The sequence below is a fragment of the Corythoichthys intestinalis genome, chromosome 13 (assembly GCF_030265065.1).
Source record: "Corythoichthys intestinalis isolate RoL2023-P3 chromosome 13, ASM3026506v1, whole genome shotgun sequence".
NCBI classification, from domain to species: domain Eukaryota; kingdom Metazoa; phylum Chordata; class Actinopteri; order Syngnathiformes; family Syngnathidae; genus Corythoichthys; species Corythoichthys intestinalis.
The window spans coordinates 56223136-56237345 of record NC_080407.1 but is presented as its reverse complement, the minus strand read 5'-3'; the positions used below and the strand labels follow the sequence as shown (position 1 = coordinate 56237345).

Here is a 14210-nt window from a genome sequence, read left to right as displayed (position 1 = left end):
CTGGATGGCAAGGCTGCACAAATATGGATAAAATCCGGATCATGATCATTTTGATGATTAAATTCACAAGTATTCCATGATTTCAAAAGTTTGTTGCTCAACCAAAAACAATTTCAGATTTAGAACAGTTGACACTCATATAATGAGAAGGGTTTTCATTTTCTATATAGTACACGGTCAGGCTAAGCATAGGCGAGGTAGGCGGTTGCCTAGGGCGCTATCTAGTGGAGGGGGCGCCAAATTACATTTGGGGGGGAAATCCTTAGTTATGCTTCCCAAACGTTTTCCAATGTATCAAGTACATTTCAATACAATAAGGGATGTCACGATCACATATTTTTGCACCTCAGTCAGAGTCACCTGTTTTTGAGAATCTGCCGATTTGGAGTTCCGATCCGATGGTCTGGTACCTCCGATTTTTCCGAGAGTGTTGCCAAGTATGAAACCTATCTATTTTAGTTACTTTTGGCAATAATATTGTATTTCTGGATTGTTCGGTAACTTTTTAGTCCTTAAAAATATATATAAGTATCCATTTGTTTTCGGGTTCGTATTTGCTAATTGCAGACAGGAAGATGAAGACACAGCTTGTTTTTATCATTTCTTTATCCAAGAATAATATTTTGTATTTAAATAGTAACTTATACAGTGATTGGACTCTCAATGTGAAAACAGGAAAGGTGAACATGTGCAAACATCCTCAAAAGCTCTTGCACTTGCACAACAAGTAAAAAAAAAAAGAGGAAAACACGGAAGAAAAGTGGACGGGTTTGGAATAGTTGAAGGTCCATTTTGGTTGGAATGACGCAGATTCCGGGGACGGATTGCTTTCCCGCTCTCCCGAGTCAGTTTTCCAGGATGTTTTTGTTTCTTTAAGCGGGCTATCACCGTGCAGGCCCGGCTCGATTGTTTGTCGGACGGATCATGACGGAGCAGTTTCACAGTTCTCATGTCCTCCTGTTTGACCTCTGGCTGCCCCGTTGACTTGGTCCTCTTCGTTTGGGAGCGGGCGACCACGCTGAGTCAAATGTGGCTTTCACTATTCGGTCGCGCGGCCACCGGAACGATGAACATTCACAAAGTACAAAGCTAAAAAGTAGAAAATCTGTATAAATAGCTATTACACAATGTTTATAAAAAAATATGCAACCTAGTCACTGAGTAAAAATGTCAAACTATACATAGCGGACAAATCTGTGAAGGCCTCAATCATTTTATGTAAAATCTCTCAGTTCCGTTTTTGAAAACTGTCAGGGAGGAGACAATCCTTAAACGTACTCAAACCAGTGCAAGGGCTATGCTTCTCAAAGCCTCATTTTGGTCAGTATTCATCCGTGAGAACATTTCAAGGGGCGATTCTCTCCAGCAGTGACTGCTCTTTGCCTTCACCTAACATAGTTTAAAAAAAAAAAAAAAAAAAAAAAGAATGGTTGTGGCTTTGTGCTTTTTTTCATGATTCCACACCACTTCCAGCAGCTAGCAAGTAGGTCATCGGAGGGGAGGCTAAAGCCTGGAGTGGGGAGCCCAGCCGATCAGCTGACGTCTTGCTGACAGGCCTGCGCGTCCGTGAGAAGGAGGCGCACTTTGCCTCGCAAAAAGTTGATGTGCACTTGGAGCAAGTCGCCCGCCGTGGACGCCCGCCATGTGCTGTCCTGGCCCGCCGAGCCCTCTGGAGGCGTATATTCCTGTAAGATGGAGCCAGAAACATCCATTGAAATACACTGTATGGACAAAGTGTCCTTCCCAATTATAACCCAGTGGCAGATGCTGGTCACCTGCCAATCTTGCTTGTACTTGTGTTGCTGCCTCTAGTCCTCGGTTACAGTATGGTTGCACGGGGCGTGAAAACGAAACCATCCACGTCGTATACATATACACAAAAAAGCACTTACGTACAGTAACAAAGTACTTTGTTACATTCCACCACTGCTAAACTATGAAGACGCATCAGCGTCAACACTGTTTAAAGGACTGTGAGGCTGCGCCAATGAATTAAAAAGCAAGCTCGGGGGTTAATTTGTGCCGGATCATACCGGAACAGGATCCGGCACCTCTTGAGTTTGGCCTCCCTGTGTTCCGGGACTTATTTGGGCTGATCCGGCACCTCTCGTGTGACGTAAAAAAATTGCGGCATCTGGGCAGCTAGCAGCCAGGATCAAACAGTATTTCAACATGCCAAAAAGACAGTTGCATTTACTTTCTTTTTTCAAAAAGAAGATGGTTCAAAACGAGTCAAAAAAGCAACAATCGGCGATGAGGGCAGCTGCAGCGATCATGCTAACGGGCAGGAGGCTAGCGCCGCAACAGCTAGCCAGGTTCACGGACTGCCAGCCAAGCTGGGGCAGGAGGCTTCTACCGTGGCAGCAGCCGGTCAGGTTCAGTGGCACCTGGAGTGGGGGCCAGCTACAGCGCTCGCAAAAGAATGGGTTTGTGTTATCTATTGTAATCTCTGATTTTTTTTATGTTTTACAAGTTAGACTGCACGTTACTGTAAGTCCCTTCAGTGATTATGTGGGCAATTGCCCGTGCTGTGCAGAGTATAGCCTAAATAATTTTCATAACATTTATACCATGGATATTATCTAAAATTGAGGCTTGTAAGTCCCACAGCATGACAAGCGGGAATTTGCATGTTGTTTTAAGCACCATTTTCTGCGTATGTCTCGGGACCAGTGCCCGTCTTGTCATCCCTGCGCTGTCATATGTACTTTGCGTTCCGGCACCTTATGATTTACAAATTAAACACTGAGAAAGCTGCATTGTAACCAATGATAAGAAGCTAACTGTGAGCAATTTGATCACATATTTTCTGACATTTAGGGGGAAGCTGAGCTTCCCTTGCTGTCTTAGAGCAATCGTCACTGTTATCACCATCATCACCAGGGTTGCAGTACCACTTTTGGCCACATATCTAACATAGTGCTACTTCAAGAGTGTTCTCCCTGAACGAATGAAACTAAATAAGTACATAACAATTGAATTTATCCGACCTACGCTCAAACTGTTTCTCTTCCGAGTAACACTAGAGGGAAATTGTTAAAAATTCATTGAAATGTGTGTCATTGCATAACTAAACAGATTCCTCTTTTCTGGGAAGACCTTTATTCGGGACGTTTGAGCGTGTCTGTGGGAATTCTGAAGCATTTCAGAGGGCCTGACGTCGATACCGCTCCGTGTTTGGTGTTTGCCGTGCGTCTTCCTTGGACCGACCACGGTTTGTTTATTCCCTGGGGCGCAGTCACGCTGAAGTAAAAAAGAGCCTTTCCAACCTTTTCCCACAAAGCAGGCGGTTGTCCAAAATGACTCAGAAGGATTCAGGAAAGTGCCTCAAACGACACACCGAAAAAACACTCAAATGTCCCGTCATTTAGCGAACGGCGTTGACAATCCAACTGCTATTAGGTCAACAGAGGCATGTCATTAGTGAAAATATTGATAACATTTTGAAGAGCAGCCTGTGTTCTAGTGTGCAGAAACTCATTTCATCAAATGGGAGAACAGTTTGGCTTTTGTTTTGGGACACAAATAAAACCCAGAGTTTGGCAAAAAGGCAAATCCAATCCTTATTTAGAACAATCATTTGTCTGAAGCTAAACGAGTCCATGTTTTTTCCCCTTTTGACGACTCACCGGAATGTTGAGCCTGTGTAGCACGGCGTCGATGCTGGGCACGCTCCTCACCAAGTTGTCAACGTGACTGTGCAGCGCCACATTGGTGACCGAGCTACGCAGCAAGCTGAGGGCTTGCTGCAGAAGCCTCAAGCCACATTGCACTTCCTGGGCTTTCTCCAAGGCCTGGCCAAAATAATGACATGAAAACCAGGAACTGAATAAGACCAAGAATGTCAGTCTTACATTTTTGCTCTCCCACACAGGGTCTACGCTGGTTTGAGGGACGCTGACAGACTGGGACAGGGTGCATCCATCCCGGCATGACTTCTGGAAAGACGAGCGGAGGATTGCTGAAACGTTAACCTTATGGCGTCACCCGGACCTCACCATGGCGACTTTGGCGTCTTGCGCTTCCTTGATGAAATGGTTCAGGACCCTCAGGTCGCAGATGGGCCTCAGCGGGGATGGAAGGCTTGGGCAGGTCCACTCCAACACCATCAACAGCAAGGCAAGTAGTCCTGGAACAAAATATTCAGTTCAACGTAGATACGAGCATAGGCAGAGTTTGACTTTTGGGGCAGTGGGGGCACAACATGTTGGTGACCCCGAAACGGAGTGTCAGCAATAAAATTAACTTACAAGAATATTTATAATAATTAGTTGAAAATGAGTGTTTTTTTTTGTTTCCCATCATTCTTGAGGGGAATTCCAAATCAGGCTGCTTAGGCTACGCTTTTTGCCATCATTGTCATCCATTGAATATGGTACGACCCGCTGGTGTCGTACCAATGTAGTTACCCTCAGTCAAAAATTGTATCCCCTGGGCAGAGCCACTGCGCTGCACTGATTTGCTTGATTTCCATGTTTTAGATATCTACGAGGTTTTAAAACATGGCACATCCATAGAAAAAAAAAAAAACTTTTTTTTTTTTCTTTTTCTGTCGTATAACATAACATACTTACTGAACGTAAAAAAGGCAATGTTTCACTGTTTTACTCATAGGATGACCTATAACTGTTATTACTGTAATTCAAGTCCTGTATGGAGTTTCTCCAGTTTGATGAACGTCAATGTCCAAAATATATAACTGTGGTTCTTTTCTGGCTTCAATTCATTGTTTAAGTCGACATAACTCATAACTAATGAGTGTGTGTGCGCTCCCGCGGCCAGGGGGCACCATTTTTGACGGGGGTAACTACATTGGCAAGACACTTGTGGTGGCTTTGTTGTACAATTAGCATCTTTAGTGGGGCAAATTGAAATTCCGCTCGCCATTTTGATGGGGGGTCTCTAGCGTTTCATGGTCCACATTTTCAATCTTTGGTTTTGCTCAGTAGTTGTCGCTTTTGAAAGTTTAGGTTTGAAAAACAAATGACGTATATCCATGTTGCCTCTTCAGTCCTCAGGTGTTTTTCGCTAAGCAAAGCAAATGACCGTCTAAGGTGCCAGTCACATGATCTGTTCCAAAAAATAATTTTGACCCATTATAAATATATATATATATTTTTTGCTTATTTCATTTCTTTTTGTTGTTTGTTTTTTTGCTTTACAAATTTTATAGGGCTGTCAAACGATTAAAATTTTCAATCGCGTTAATCACAGCTTAAAAATAAATTAATAATAATTAATCGCAATTCAAACCATCTATAAAATATGCCATACTTTTCTGTAAATTATTGTTGAAATGGAACAATAAGACACAAGACGGATATATACATTCAACATACTGTATATAAGTACTGTATTTGTTTAGTAAAAATCATCATAAAAATAAATCAACAAGATGGCATTACATTATTAACATTCTGTATTAACATTGTTAAAGTGATCCATGGATAGAAAGACTTGTAGTTCTTAAAAGATAAATGTTAGTACAAGTTCTAGAATTTTCATATTAAAACCCCTCTTAATGTTTTCGTTTTCATAAAATTTGTAAAACTTTCAAACAAAAAATAAACTAGAAGCTCGCCATTGCTGATGTGAATAACTGCACAATGCTCATGGTGCTGAAACTTCATAAAATCAGTCGCACCGAAGCGCCAGCAGAGGGCGACAAAACGCCCAAAAACACAAGTGACAAAAGGAGATGACACTGTGCTCTCATTTTATTCTGTTTGAGCGAGGCATGTGCGTTAAATGCGTCAAATATTTTAACGTGATTAATTCAAAAAATTAATTACCGCCCGTCGACAGCCCTAAAATTTTATAACATTTTTTGGGAAAATTCTTAATTTTAAAATAATATATACTATATAGGAAAGTCAATTAGGTGCAATGACACTTTTCAGCCACCACAGGGGGGCCTGGCCCCCCCTGAAAATCCGCTTATGGATACGAGTGATGACCAAAGTGCTATACTGACAATGACGTTTTGCTTGATGGCAATCCAGAAAAATGAATATTAATCACAGCTACAGTACTTTCATAGATTTACTGTTAGTCAACAGGCAATGCCTTATTGGTTAATATTAGTGCACATGATGTCAAGTCACACTTGGATTGAGCTTGGATAGTGCAACCATGAATGTGACTAGTGATAAATTAACAAGCACAACAAGGATTACTGTCATTCTACATGACGTTGCACGATTTATTCTGGAGACTGAACACATTTCATGAAAAGCTTTTAGTCATGATATATATTTTGAATTGATCGGTTATCGGTAGAGGTGGAAAGCAACGAGTTAAATAAACTCCTGTTTCTTTGATTGAGTAGAGGAGCGAAAGAGAGCTCATCAGCATTTTTTTGTGTTCTTTGAACAACCGTCTATTACATCAACGTCATTTATATGACTTTGTCCTTTTGGTGGTCAGGTGAAAAATATACTCTAGCATAGACTTCATTACCTATTGACGTGACACTTTGTCATTCTTTGCGTAACGCCTTATCAGAGGGGGCCGAGCTTCATTTAGTAATAGCCAAAGACGGCACACGCTTATGTTGGATTTAAGCGTGGATTTACTTACGATTGGATTTAACACACATACAAACAGGAAGGATTGTCTCAGGAGTGATTTGTTCGAGGATTTAAGGTAAATATGACATTTTTCGTAATGTGCATGCGATATTGAAGCGTTTATTCGCAGGAATTTTCTTCTTTGTTTACACATGGAGGTGGCTAATTTTCGGAACTGACTAGCCTCATAGTTGGCAATATTTAAGCAAAATAAATGCTACATGCATGTATTTTAGCTTATAACTAAGAATCGAGACTGTTTTACGTCCATATTTATAAAGAATTCAGGGATTTAAGCATTTATTCACATGAATTTTCGCCAGAAAAGTACTGTTTACGCCAGGCGGCCGCTGGCCTCGTTCACTAACAGAGTACCATTGTACTTCAACACTATACGTAAAATAAAGGCTAACTGCACGGTTTCTTTGTTTTTAACCAAGAATCGAGACTGTTTTATGTCCATATCTATGAGGAATTCGGGGATTTAAGCATTTATTCACAAGAATTTTCACCGGAAAAGGTGTGTTTACATCAGGCGGCCACTAGCTTCATTCACTAACAGTATACAGTGTATAATGATTATCAAGGGCTATTCTATTCTATAATAAGTTGTGATTGTATATAGAATTGATTAATAATCGATTTACATATTATTTATAATTGATTCTGCATGTTATCCTCATGTATTAAGTTTCTGATGTTACATTGAGTGATTTATTAGCTGTAGAAAACTTAAATAGTAAATTAAAAAAAATGTTCTTATTTCTATTTTGGTCATATGATACGTTAAATATTGCTATGGATCCTGAAAATACAGGTGATTGTCTCTGCATTTGGTGATTTTTGTGCATCTAGTGTAAAATCGGAGACTTAGCCATTTTGGATTATACTTACTTACAATTATTTGGGATTTTATAAGGGAACGACCTTGAATTTTTGGTTGCCAATGCTCATGCACACTCATATATGGCTAAGGATGGTGCCGGTTTTGGTTTTAGGTCGGTAGCAGCTTTAGTTTTGAAAATATTTGAAGTTTTTGAAAATAGGCCCCCTACGAATTGGCCCCGTGTCATGTCAATAGGTTATGAAGTCTATGACTCAAGATGGTTTGTCGAGAGGAAATTGCATCCAAATACTTTTATATCACACGCATGGGACTGATGTTCATTTAGCGTCGCCGACAGCAACTGGTTAGTGTGAAGGCAGCCCAGTCAATGACGTCTGCAACCAATGGATAATTTGAGACATTTGTAATTTGCATATTTTGATCCTTTGGGCAACCGTTTTTCACATTGAGGTCATTTACACAAAAAGATTGCTATTGCTTGAACTCTACTAACTTTGCTTGTCAGTTGTGCAACGCTGTACTCTGCCTTCCAATCGTACAGAATGTCATTCACTTCATCCTCGCATACAGCACGTGAAACCTGCTCTAAGCCAAACAGACCAATTTCAAAATCCATTCTTGACATCTGGACTACAGCTGAATTTAAACTAGATCTCCATCCATCAACTTTCCTGTTGAGATCATTCAACTTTTTCCTCTTCGTGCTGATGCTGAATGAACTCCACTATCCCTACAATGGATCAGCATCGTGTTTTCATCTGAGACCAGTTCACCGGGTGTGAGCAGGTCTACTGTTGTGTTGTCATGTGGGCACGCCGCCTGGCCCTTGTGCCCCTCGAGCTGCTGAATGCACTCTTTCACTGCAGCCCTACTGTGACGTAAGACGGGACGGTACAGAGGATCATCAGATGAAGGCTTGATTAAGTGATACAGACTTAGCAGCACAAATTGCAGAGAACTTTTTTTGTTTCTAATTCAAACCTTCGTCGAAACCTAGAGAGATTGAGGGCGAGTACAAAATAGAAGCAAACATTCTAAACTCAATCTATGCCAAATATTTATTTGTATGGGTTTTGCCAGGGCATGGGCATAGGCAAGCTAGGCGGTTGCCTCGGGCGCCAACCAGTGGAGGGGGTTCCAGATTGCTTTGGAGAAAAAAGAATGCTTTCCGTTTGTTTTCAGATTTATTTGTCATTGACACCAGCTCTCACAAGATGACAATAGATGCAACGAAATTACGTTCGATGAGTGAGCATCGGGCCGCTGCAGACTTTGTTCCGCGCCGCCTCTTCTCTCTCTTCTTCAGAAATTACAGCGCAAGTTACAAGTAGACACACATATATCATACAACACAGCATGGGTATGACACGACGCAGGGATTTTTTTGTACGAATAAAAGTACTACCAGTCATGGCTGGAGGAAGGGGGGGGGGCAGTGATAGTAAGAAAAAGGCGGTGGCGGACTGAAGGGGTGTGTGTGGGAGAGTGTGTGTATGCGCAATCAGTATTTGTACGTGTCTGTACACAAAATAAGAGTCGCAGGGCCCTGCGACCGGCCTTGGGAAGAGATCAAGGGCAAGAGATCGGGCCATCTGTGCGGCTCTCTCCAGGAGAAGGGAGGGGTGGGGTAAATGTGTTCAGGAAAGGGAAGGAAAATTATAATCAAATTAAGCCGAATAAGTAATTTAATGTGTCCAAATACGGTTGGTCTTCAGTCAAATACGCGCTCCTCATGGCGTAGCGGAGACCTCAGGTCCCTTAAGTCATTGCCAATAGTCGCGGTCTGCCTCGAGAGTTCAGTCACCTGCCCCGACAGTTCCGTCACCTGGCGCAAGGTAGCATCCACTTTTCTCCATCCTTCCTCAGTCCGAACCGTCAGTCCACGGAGCCAGTTCTTGAGCCGAGCCTCGACGCAATCTTCCAGTGCCGTGAATCGCACCGTTTGATCCGTGGTCAAATTTGTTGATTTCCTTGAAAGCTGCCGTCTTGGAAACTTTCCGGTAGAGCAGGGCACCTCCTAAGTCGAGCAGAAGGAACCCCACGACCGCCATGCCAAACAGCCAAATATCCTCGATATCTTCCACGGACAGGACAGTAAGACACTTGGCTTCCAGTGATTCCATGAATCTCTCACATAACCAGCGGCGAAGGTCCCGTCCGGGCAAAACAGCTCTCCCGGTGCACCGTGTCTTGTTGAAAAAAATCTTGTCAATTGCACTGAGAGACCATCTAATCAGATCCATTTTCGTATGAGAGACCAGCGCGGTTGATCCACAGAGGAAATACAAAAAATGATGATGATGGCAGCAAGCAGCAGCAAAGGCAGGAAGAAGAAACTATCATATGAAGTACATTTCAACATTTATACTTTAGTTAGATCTGTAGCACCGCACTGCATGCTGGGAGGCATGATAACAATATGTTGTAAAACAACAGTGTTGACAGTAGGTGGCAGCAGAGGTTGGCTGTCTCTCCCAAGGGAAGTGAAAGATATACATGGAGCAGTGATGGCCAAATGAAGCTTGTTGAAGCAATCGGGCTATGCAGCCAATTGGTTCAAAGCTTCGTGGTGGTTCATTTGCCCTGTGGCGCTACCAAGTGATCTTGAAGCCCAAGAGGCAACGGAGTTGACAATTCTATGGCTATTTAAGAAAATGATATGAATGTGCAAGGCTAATTCTCTACTTTTATCTAGCTTTCCCATAGTGTTTTGACTTTAAACTGTACATCCTTAAAATTGTGAAAAAACAATATTTCCACCCAATCACCTTGGGTTTTGCAGTCTAGACATTTTAGTGCAGGAGCTTCCGTATTAAATTGTGATTAGCTCCCATGTACGAAGCAGCTCTACTGTGAACGACAAGTTTCTAGCCAAGGCTAATGAGACATAATCACCAGCAGAGAGCACCAATGTGCCATCTCAGATTTGAGATCAGCCCTCTTTGCTCCTACAGTTGAATCAATTAATTGACGCCGGTTCGGTCGGAATGAATTCCTGCACCCACTTGGCCCTTTGCGGAATCGGTTTGACATCCCTGGTCTTGCGATGTGTGCAAATCATTAGCCTCCTTTGCAAACACAAGCGTGTGACGCCAATGTGAGGATTAACTTTGACCTCTGCACCTCCGGCGTTGCCTACGTGAGAATGCGTGGACCTGTATTATCACCTCGCGCGGCGGGGGATTTCGTCAGCGCGACGATGGCTGGCAAATTTTTAACGGAGGCCAGGCCATCCAGAAGTGAATTTGACGGGATGGTCTGATCTTTTTCACTGAGGACGGCTGGGCGAGTATATGGCAACTTTGCAGTCAGTATACAAAAAAGGCACAACTGACCCCCGTAAGGTGCAAGAATGACCCTCCGACATCACCGCTATTTCCAAAATTGCTGCTTGGAAGATCACTGCGACTTAATAGGATTGCAGCTTTTCCTGAGCGTCGTTTTTAAATTCCGTAGACTCTGCTGTGGTGGAATGTGTTGAGATAGACACATTTTAGGTATGCATGCAAGCGTTCAAGAATAATGCCGCTTTGCACTTTTGTAGCTTCCACCTGATTAGAAGTAATTGTGCAAACCTGTGTTTTTCAAACTTTTCGCACCAAGTACCACCTAAAACTCTCCAAGTACCAGCATCACCACTTTGAGAATCAGTCATGTACAAGGACGTAGGTTTGGTGTCAACATTGGTAGGGACGCAATTACAGCATAACCTGCATGTACACTTTTTTGCTGGGGACAGGACATTAATAAGACCAAACAGATTGGATACATTTCTCAAAAAATAGCTGGTTACAACATAAAAATGAAAAAAGTTCATATTATTTTCACCGGGAGAAAGTCGTTTTTCAAAATGCTACCTTCATTTCAAGGAAATTTACAGTGGTTGTGTTTTTGAGCATAGGCTGCAAATATGCTTTTTTAAAAAAATAAATACATTTTAATTAATCAATAAATGCACAAAATGCACAGTTGAATTCAAGTTGACAATAGAAAACATACAGGAAGACACCTCTAGGCAGCTTTCTACTCGAGTTTCACAAGTTAGCAAGTTCACTAAGTTTAATGTTATGCTAACTCTGATGCAGGTCGGACTTTCAGTTGCAAAATTTAGTGGCATGTTCCCCACCTCCACAACACTGACATATTTTTCACCTAATAATGGTAGGGTCAATTACAACAATTAAAACATGGAAAGACAATCTAAATGGCCCATATAATTGAAGCCATTATATAACGCAAATAAAGTTGCTTAAAAGTTGGTGCTGGGGACAATTTGAGCATCCTGAAAAGTTACTTGTGTTATGTCCCTACCGTCCCTATGCAAACCTACGCCCTTGGTCATGTACATCACAGGAACTGGATCAACACCTGCCCAACTTGCATAATTACACAAACTGGTCTGTCAAAGAGAATTATATATAAAAGAAATATATAAACAAGCACAGATTCAAGTATTATTGCATCATGAGCAGCCTCCAATCCAATATGATGAACATAATAGTTAACTAAAACATTTATTTATGCTGACGGCGGCTCCACATGAGCGCCCATGCACATACGTGGAGCAACATTGGAAGACGTTTTTAAAGTCCAGACTTCCAACAACAATCCTTGTAATCAGTGTTTAGCAATGTGTCTCATCATTTCACTCGACAGCCATAGTTTATAAGGCCTGACATTGTGCTATAGTATTCCAATAATTGTTCGGCACGTTAGGAATGCTGAACAAATCGATCCAAGCGGTCATTATTTAGTCTTTGAACTCTATCGTATGGAGACGCTCTTCAGCTTCAAATTGACCGTAAAACAGAGCAAGTTATCCAAAAGAGTTGTCCGATGAAACTGCCTTTTGCCACCCACGAGTGAGTGTCCAACCCCTGCGACAGCAGTGTCAATATTCCCTATTTGCGCACTCATGCTGGATCATGTTTTGTCAGCGCATGACGCAGCAGAACAAGGTGATAAGGTGCTTACCTCTACCGGTGTTCTGCAACATTCGCACACGGCTGCCTCATCTTTCAAGAACATGCCAGCAAATGCGCATCAAAGAAGCCAGCGCCCAGAAAAGTCGCGCCCCCTCCTCTCCTCGCCTCCACCTCCTTCAAATCTCCGTCGTAGAGAGAAGGCGACCCCCTCCTTCCCCCAGAGGACTGCGTGCGTGTGCATCACCGCTCGGCTTTGGCGAAAGCTTTTTATTTGCCCGCCTCACCGCCCCCGCGCCCTCCCAAAGGCGAGGACGCGCGTCTTTTGTCGCACTCAATGGTTCAATATACAAACTGCGCGCCCGCAGGGGAAAAACAAACAAACTCTTTACTCACCGGGCAAGTCCATGGCAGTGTCCGCATTGCTGTCACCATCCGCCCGCGCGCCTCGGTCCGTTCATTGGAAACCAGGGGGATCCGCGCCACTTATCCGGTAGGTCTTCCTATAACCCGATCCTTTTTATTTCTAATAATTCATGCGTGCCTAAGGGAATACAAACGTATTGTCCGCGTGGCGACGGCCCCAAAACGGTTTTATCTCTTTGTTATCCAAACGAAGCTGTTTATAAAGAAGGAGTCCCAAAAGGTAAATAGTGGCTCGCAAAAAAGTTGCACAGACTTCCCATCCATTGTTTGGATACTTTCCATTTGATAATGCGGCTGTTTGTTTTTTATTTGTCAAATGATTGAGGAGGGGGCTTGTGATGGAAGATATCAAAATGAGTTCATGTAAAATGCAACTGACACGCATGGCAACTCACAAATTAGGTGTCCGCAGGTGTGTCCCCAAGGAAAAGGTATATACTGTAGAATGTATTTGTTTTGACATCAAATTGGTTTTTTGTTTTGCTCTCCCAGCCTTTTCCGGAATCAAAGTGGGCACCAATGGGAATGTTTGGATAAAGACGATGAGTCCCGAGGTTCCTGCTCTCCCAGCAAGAAACCGGTGCTTTTTCTACAACGTTCGATGACGGTCGTCTACATTGAAGACACAGACGTTGCCCACTGAGGCGCCCTCCCCAGCCCGAGAATAAAAATCCCATCGGAATGAAAACGCAATTTTCCGCGACAGGAAGAGGCAAGGGATTCCGAGAATCCTGTCCGCGGCGGCCTCGCTAGTGTGAGCGGGTAGTGTTTGTCAAATAGGCGAGACATGATATAGCTTCCTTGTGACACGATGACACAAATGGCCCGCGGTCAAACGCAGGAGACAGCATGGCCGCTTCATCGGCCGCTCGCTTTATTCATGTCATGGAAAGTCGAGTTGAACGGGGTGAGTCGATCGCATGGGATAGGCATGCCGATATCAAACATTCTCGCCGTGACCTCGTGGAAGAGCAGCCATTAAAAGGCATTGATCTTTCCTGGAAGTGGCCCATAGGATGCCATGTCATGCAGGAGGGGAAGCGTGGTGGTGGTCTGCAATGTCACACACTATTGTGACGCAATTTCTCGACATCATGACACACGTGTCATGTAAGTCGCAGCCATTCACAAGTCATGCTTGCACAACCGAGAGTTGACCTTGCCTTGACACTTGAATAATTTGAGTGACCTCATACTATAGGTGCACGACATTTCCTCGATCAGATGCAGTTCAATTTAATCCAGGCAGGGAGGACTTTCCTTTAAATTCCTGTCCCTGGAAATGCACAAATGCGTGTTGAATCCCAGCTTAAAGGCTCGACCACGGCCGCGTTATTAGTTAAGGAGACATTGTTGACTGATTGTTGCAGTGTTTGCTCTCCCACTGAGCTGTTTACTTATGTCCTAGCCAGCGACAGAGCGTGGGGAGAGGGAGACAAGGTACGT

The 14210-nt window shown here is 43.1% G+C and overlaps 2 protein-coding genes across 4 annotated transcripts in view; one reads left to right on the top strand and one right to left on the bottom strand.

The window, feature by feature from the left end:
- Positions 1-505: 505 nt before the first annotated feature.
- On the bottom strand, positions 506-13611 carry epoa (erythropoietin a). Of its 3 annotated transcripts, XR_009066555.1 has the most exons (6): positions 12391-12561; positions 3999-4129; positions 3855-3938; positions 3630-3794; positions 1279-1685; positions 506-1089 (listed from the first exon to the last, which is right to left on the bottom strand). XR_009066555.1 is itself a non-coding variant. In XM_057854084.1 (5 exons), the coding sequence occupies exons 1-5, from the start codon at positions 12745-12747 to the stop codon at positions 1533-1535; spliced, it is 546 nt and encodes a 181-aa protein (XP_057710067.1). In that variant the 5' UTR covers positions 12748-13611; the 3' UTR covers positions 511-1532. The 3 variants fall into 3 exon arrangements, 2 of the variants coding, with proteins under 2 accessions (XP_057710067.1, XP_057710066.1); XM_057854084.1 differs by lacking the exon at positions 12391-12561 and adding an exon at positions 12735-13611 and having other exon boundaries at positions 511-1685; XM_057854083.1 differs by having other exon boundaries at positions 512-1685.
- trpc5a (transient receptor potential cation channel, subfamily C, member 5a) overlaps positions 3888-14210 on the top strand; it is a 95207-nt gene continuing 84884 nt past the window's right edge. The window contains exon 1 of the mRNA XM_057854072.1: positions 3888-4119. The gene's annotated coding sequence lies outside the window, so the exon portion shown is untranslated. The remainder of the gene's footprint in view (positions 4120-14210) is intronic.